Below are 6,131 nucleotides of genomic sequence, written 5' to 3' on the forward strand. Positions count from 1 at the left end.
TTCCCACCAGGTGCTGTGGGATGATGGTATTGAACGCTGAACTAAAGTCCAGGAACAGCATCCGCACGTGGGTGTTCTACTAATACCTTACTTGTTATACTAATAACTATTAGTATAACTATTAGTATAACACTAATTAATACTAATACCTATTACCTACTAATGTAATACTAACGCAGACATGAAAGGGACTCTTACTGATTGGACTTTCCAGAAGCTTCATATTTGGAAAACACTTGTAGACAGCCTGTTGTGTCTCCAGAGGGGGGTGTGTTAAGTCTGAGAAATTACCTCAAGTACTACATTTTAGTAATAATAACTTACATTTAAAAAAACTCAGACATTATACAGAAAGAAGTTTACACACAACACACATTTTTAAAGACTAAAAGTTTGAAAATGAATCAAATCTAGGCAGAAAGAAGTTACAAAGCGAGTCTACCAGACTTCTCTAGGGCGCTCCCCATCTCTGCGTGAGGTTACATTAGTAGCTGCTTACAAACCTGAATCTTAGTTCAGGCTGTTTTTGGCAGAGTTGCATTGTGGGAAATATAGATGCCAGGTTTTGACAACGAAGAAGAATGTGTGGAATAAAAAATGATTGCTCTGGTTCTGCTGCATTGATTTGCATCCTTTGTTGGCCACACAACTGGCCGTCATGAGTCTGACTTAGTGCTATGTGAGTAGTTGTTAGGAACATATAATTCTGAATGTAATATTTCCTAAATATAACCACATAAACAACAAACATGAAAGAATAACATCATAAAATGTGGATGGAATTTCAACATGTATTATCTGTTCTGTTTAGTGTTTACAGAACAGTTTTTCTTTGTTTCAGGCGAGTTTCTTGCAACTTATTTATCGCAGGAAGTAATCATTTTGAAACCAAAAGGGGAAAATCTCAACCCTAATATACACACATACACACATGCCACACACAAAACACATGCCATCTGATCTAACACTAAGGATATAGAGAGAATATGGAGCTTACAATTGGGCAGTAACAGGATTTGTTCCAATTGCAGCTCCAGCGTTAATGGCATAAAGACTTAAGCATTGCCTGCTGCTTGGGGATGTCGAAAATGAGTTATTAGTCTCATTTTCTAAGGGGCAATTTCAGACAAAGGCAGAGTGTGAGAGTTAGGATAGAATAGATGGAATAAAATAACTGTCATCTGGGGGAGAACCCCCAAATTTGTTGAAAAAACAAGGGCCTGGATGGATAAGACCGGGGGAAGGCTGTGGAGAGGGGAGCCTCTGAATACTTGTTATCTGCTCCCATTAAAGTCTCACTGCTACTCAACAGCCTTCCCACAGAACACACATTATCTTCCATTTACAGTTTAAAGCAGAGACCAGTGCTACATGGCTGCTGACACACAAAGGCATAAATAGAGTTTTAGTTTGTAACTTGCCTGTGCTTTCACTGGATTTATAGACACCAAATTCCCCCCCACCTTCAGCTATGCAGGGCTTGTGGTATTTACATTTTTAGGAGACATTTTTTGAGCTGCATAAACCGTTTAGAGAAAATTATTTTTGGACCAACTCTGGCTTGCAGTCAAACTCTTATAGATCTGACAGTTCAACAACAGCTATAATTCACCAGCTTGTGGTTGGTTATTGTGGCTTGTCATAAATTCAAGGCTGAACTCCAATGTCGGACTCACCAGTATGCATCTATGAATGAGTCAATATTTTTCAAAGAATCCTGTAGACTGCAGTGTAAGCGGTTGTGCCCCTGGCCACAGCCAGACAGACCGATTTAGGGATATTAAAGGGGAGGTCAGCAGAAAAATCTGAGTTGATGCTTGCTTTTGCAGCGCCGTGGACTCAGGCGGACGCAGACATGGCCAAGTGACCCAGACCCGGTTTCAGAATAACCTCCTCAGCGCAGTTTAATTCCACCTCGCAATGTAGAAATGCCAGAGAAATGGCCACACATCAATAGTAGTGAAATGGGAAGCAAAAACACATAGAGAGTTAGGCTTCAAAGTAAACTTAGGTTATCTGTCGTAAAATATACAGTATATTGGAATAGAGTTCAGTAGCAGTGTATCGAGTCTGAACCTAGTGTAACACCTGCTAATCCGATCCAAAATCAAATCCCTTATTGAATCCATTTAGGTTCAGTTTCAGAAGTTCATTTATTTCAGTAATTCAATTCAATTTTAAAAGGTGAAACTAATATATTATCTAAACTCAATAGATGCAAAGTGAGATATTTCAAGACTTTATTTGTTATAATTTAGATGATTATGGCTCATAGATTACGAAACCCCCAAATTCAAAATCTCAGAAAATTAGAATATTGTGAAAAGGTTCAATATTGTAGCCTATTGTAGTGTATGATTCTAATCAGCTTATTAATTCAAAATCACCTTGAAAAGGTGGCTGAGCCTCTAAATGGTCTCTCAGTCTGGTTCAGTAGAATTCAGTCATGAGGAAGACTGCTGACCTGACAGTTGTTCACAAAACCATCCATGACACCCTCTACAAGCAGTGAAAGCCTCAAAAGGTAATTGCAAAAGAAGTTGGATGTTCTCAAAGTGCTGTATCATCAATAGAAAGTCAAGTGGAAAATAAAATGTGCCCAAGCAGCAGGGATGACCGCAGCATGGAGAGGGTTATCAGGAAAAGGCCATTCTAAATGCGGGGGAGCTTCGCAAGGAGTGGACAGAGGCTGGACTTACTGCATCAAGAGCCACCCCCCATAGACGGATCCTGGACATGGGTTTGTCAAGCAATGTCAGAAGCATCTTACTTGGGCTTAAGAAAAACAGATCTGGTCCAAAGTCCTCTTTTCTGATGAGTGCACCTTTTGCATCTCATTTGGAAACCAAGGTCCACTGTCCAGAGTCCACGTAGCCGTCTACCAGGACGTTTTAGAACACTTCATGCTTCCTTCAGCGGACAAGCTTTATGGAGACAGTGACTTCATTTTCCAGCCGGACTTGGCCTCTGCCCACACTGCCAAAAGTACCAAAACCTGGTTCAGTTACCATGGGATTACTGTGCTGGATACTTTCCTGAACCCCGTAGAGAATCTACGGGGCATTGCCAAGAGAAAGATAAGAGACATCCTGGTCTCCCATAACACCTCAGCAGTGCCATAGGCTGATAGCATCCATGCCACGTCGCATTCAGGTAGTTATTCATGCAGAGGGGGCCCAAACCAAGTACTGAGTACTTATGCATGATTATATATTTTTTAGAGGGCCGAAATTTCTGTATGACAAAAACCTTTTTTGAACCACTTCATGTAATATTCAAATTTTCTGAGATTTTGAATTTGGGCCTGAAATGCACACACGCTCAGGACCTATACATGCACTATACATGGAGAGATGTCAGAGTGAGTGGGCTGCCAGCTGAACCAGCGCCCTGAGCGGTCCGGGGGATACGATGCCTTGCTCAAGGGCACCTGGCAGTGCCCAGGAGGTGAACTGGCATCTCTCCAGCCACCAATCCACGCTCCAAACTTTTTGGGTCCATACGGGGACTTGAACCAGTGACCCTCCGGTTCCCGACCCAACTCCCTATGGACTGAGCTACTGCCACCCCAATAGTAGTAATAATTAATTAATTCATTAATTAATTAATAGTACCCTCCGTTTTTTCCGAATATCATAGTTGATAAAAATGCAAATTGAATGAATGAAAATTGTAAGATAATATGGATTTGAAAGCAGTTATAAATAAACTGTGACAATACAATTTGTTTTGGTTAAAATCAACAAAGAATCGTGAGAATAATTGGGATCACATATTGTGCACAATCAATATTGATGTAATCGGGATCACAATATTGATCAAAATAATCGTTTTATCATTTTGGCCATAATTGTGCTGCTCTAATATAATATATACAAATACATACATACATACTTACATACATACACAATTACTTACACACACATATTCATATATACATGTGTACACACACAAATACATACATACAATTCAATTATGAATATCAAGTATGAGAAAAACAGTTGCAGCTTGTATGCAAATAATTATGAAGAGACATCTTAAACTGGTGAAAAAAGACATTTGGCAAATCAGGGTTAGATGTCCAATCTTGGACATTCAGATATGTCCTGGCAGCATTTCTCTATCCACTTACCCTTGGCATTTGGTTTTTCATTCACCATTTCAACATATTAGGTCCCTCATCAAAAGTTAATTTTTGCACATTAGCGACTGTTACCCAGTGGTTTAGAACACATTCCTCCGGCTGCTTGGCATTCCTCCATGCGTCCGCTCTCTCTGGTGTGAACAGCTGACAGCCACAGACAAAGCACTGAGCTGGAGACAGAGGTTTGGAGCTGACACAAGGAGGCCAAGAACAACCACACTGGGAGAGATATTAAAAGGAAATCAAGTCAAAGCTAAAGGTACCTGAAGAGATGTATGTAGGGTGCACAGTATGTAGAAAGATTCAATGTGTCAGATACTTTAAGATGGGATCCAGTATCTCTGTCTCCACCCATCTCTTCTTCCTGTCAGTGTGTACTGAGGGCTGGATGGGTGAGGGTGGGGACAGGCAGACGCCTAGGTAAGCCTTTACTCCTAAAGTACTCCTACAGTACTTCTAAAGGCTACTGCCACTTCTCCTGATCTTGCTTCAAAGGACATTTAGAGCTCCTTGTCTTAATTTGAGGTACTACAGTCCCTGAGCATAGTTTGCTAAACCTCGATAGTAAAAAAGTAGAAATATAGAATAAGGAGAAAACCAGACAGCAAGGAAAGCAGGCAAAAAATAGGAAGGTGGCATGCGTGCTGCTTGTCTGTTTTGGGATGTTACAGAATACTGCACTGTAACTTTTATTCTTGTGTTGTATGTGTCTTAATGTTCTTAATTTAAATTCACGTGTTTTATCTGTTTTTATTTTGTAACTGTTTTTTAACTGATTTTGTGTAAAGCACTTTGAATTGCCCTGTTGCTGAAATGTGCTATAAAAATAAAGCTGCCTTGCCTTGCCTTGGGATAAGGCTTGGTATGCTCATGTGCCAATATCCACCTCTCACAGACTTCTAATGAAGAACTGGAAGAAGGCCCAGAGTTTTGTTTGCTGACTTCTCTTTCTCCCAGATTTCTTGTTCTTATTCCTGCTCACGATTCAAAGGCGCCACTGAATCTAGGAGCAGCGGAGGACGAGGAGAAACAAAGTTTCCTCAAAATTATAAATTGCATACTATATCTTCTGCTTTTGTTTTGACAGGAGCCTCAGTAGTTGATTGTGACGAGCTTGAACTTGAAAGTAATTTAACATTTTTCGATGAATCAAACAATAACCAAAGTTGGTCTGCTCCCCCTCCCCCTTCTTGTGGTTTCTGCCATGTTTTTGGTGGCAGTGGGCAACCATACAGGACGGATCAAGGTGGTGTTCACTCCAACCATCTGCAAGGTAACCTGCACGGGGGGGCGATGTCAGAACAACTGTGAGCTGGGAAACACCACCACCATCATCAGCGAGAACGGCCGCGCTACTGACACCCTGACAGCCCCCAACTTCAGAGTAGGTTAGTGACCTCTCTCTCTCTCTCTCTCTCTCTCTCTCTCTCTCTCTCTCTCTCTCTCACACAATATTCTGCGATATATTGCAATTCACTAAATATTTTCCAACTTCTAGTTTTTCCCAATTTCAAATGACGTCCCCAAAAGGAAACCCTTTATCTAAAAATCAATATTTCTATATCACTTCAATTTTATTGCTGCAAAATGGGACAAACTGACCACCACGTATATGATAATAGATCTATGCTTGGAGTCTGTGTATCGCTACTGCATTGCCATGGAAACTATTGCAATACTATGGTGTATCAACTTATCCCCCCACCTCTAATCTTTCCAGAGTTACTATTTTTTTACTGCTATATTAACATGGTGAAATATTGTTTTGGTTTCTGCTTTCATGGACCATGTTTGGAGCTGCAGCTGAGACGCTTTTTGCCCCCCCCCCCGATAAACAGAGCACTTTCTCCTTCTTCCAGTGTTGCTTTGACTGTCCACAGTCCAGACTAGGGCTGTCCCAAACGATTGTTAAACTCACCGGCCACTTTATTAGGTACACCTGTCCAACTGCTCGTTAACACTTAATTTCTAAGCAGCCAATCACATG

At 40.9% G+C, this 6,131-nt stretch overlaps 1 protein-coding gene across 1 annotated transcript in view; it reads left to right on the forward strand.

Annotated features, from left to right (window-relative positions):
• The first annotated feature begins 2,446 nt into the window (after nt 1-2,446).
• Nucleotides 2,447-6,131, forward strand: part of ltbp1 (latent transforming growth factor beta binding protein 1) — a 94,686-nt gene continuing 91,001 nt past the window's right edge. The window contains exons 1-2 of the mRNA XM_034898560.1: nt 2,447-2,492; nt 5,365-5,532. Of these exons, the coding sequence (XP_034754451.1) occupies nt 2,447-2,492; nt 5,365-5,532 (214 nt within the window). The remainder of the gene's footprint in view (nt 2,493-5,364; nt 5,533-6,131) is intronic.

The sequence above is a fragment of the Etheostoma cragini genome, chromosome 17, assembly GCF_013103735.1.
Source record: "Etheostoma cragini isolate CJK2018 chromosome 17, CSU_Ecrag_1.0, whole genome shotgun sequence".
NCBI classification, from domain to species: Eukaryota; Metazoa; Chordata; class Actinopteri; order Perciformes; family Percidae; genus Etheostoma; species Etheostoma cragini.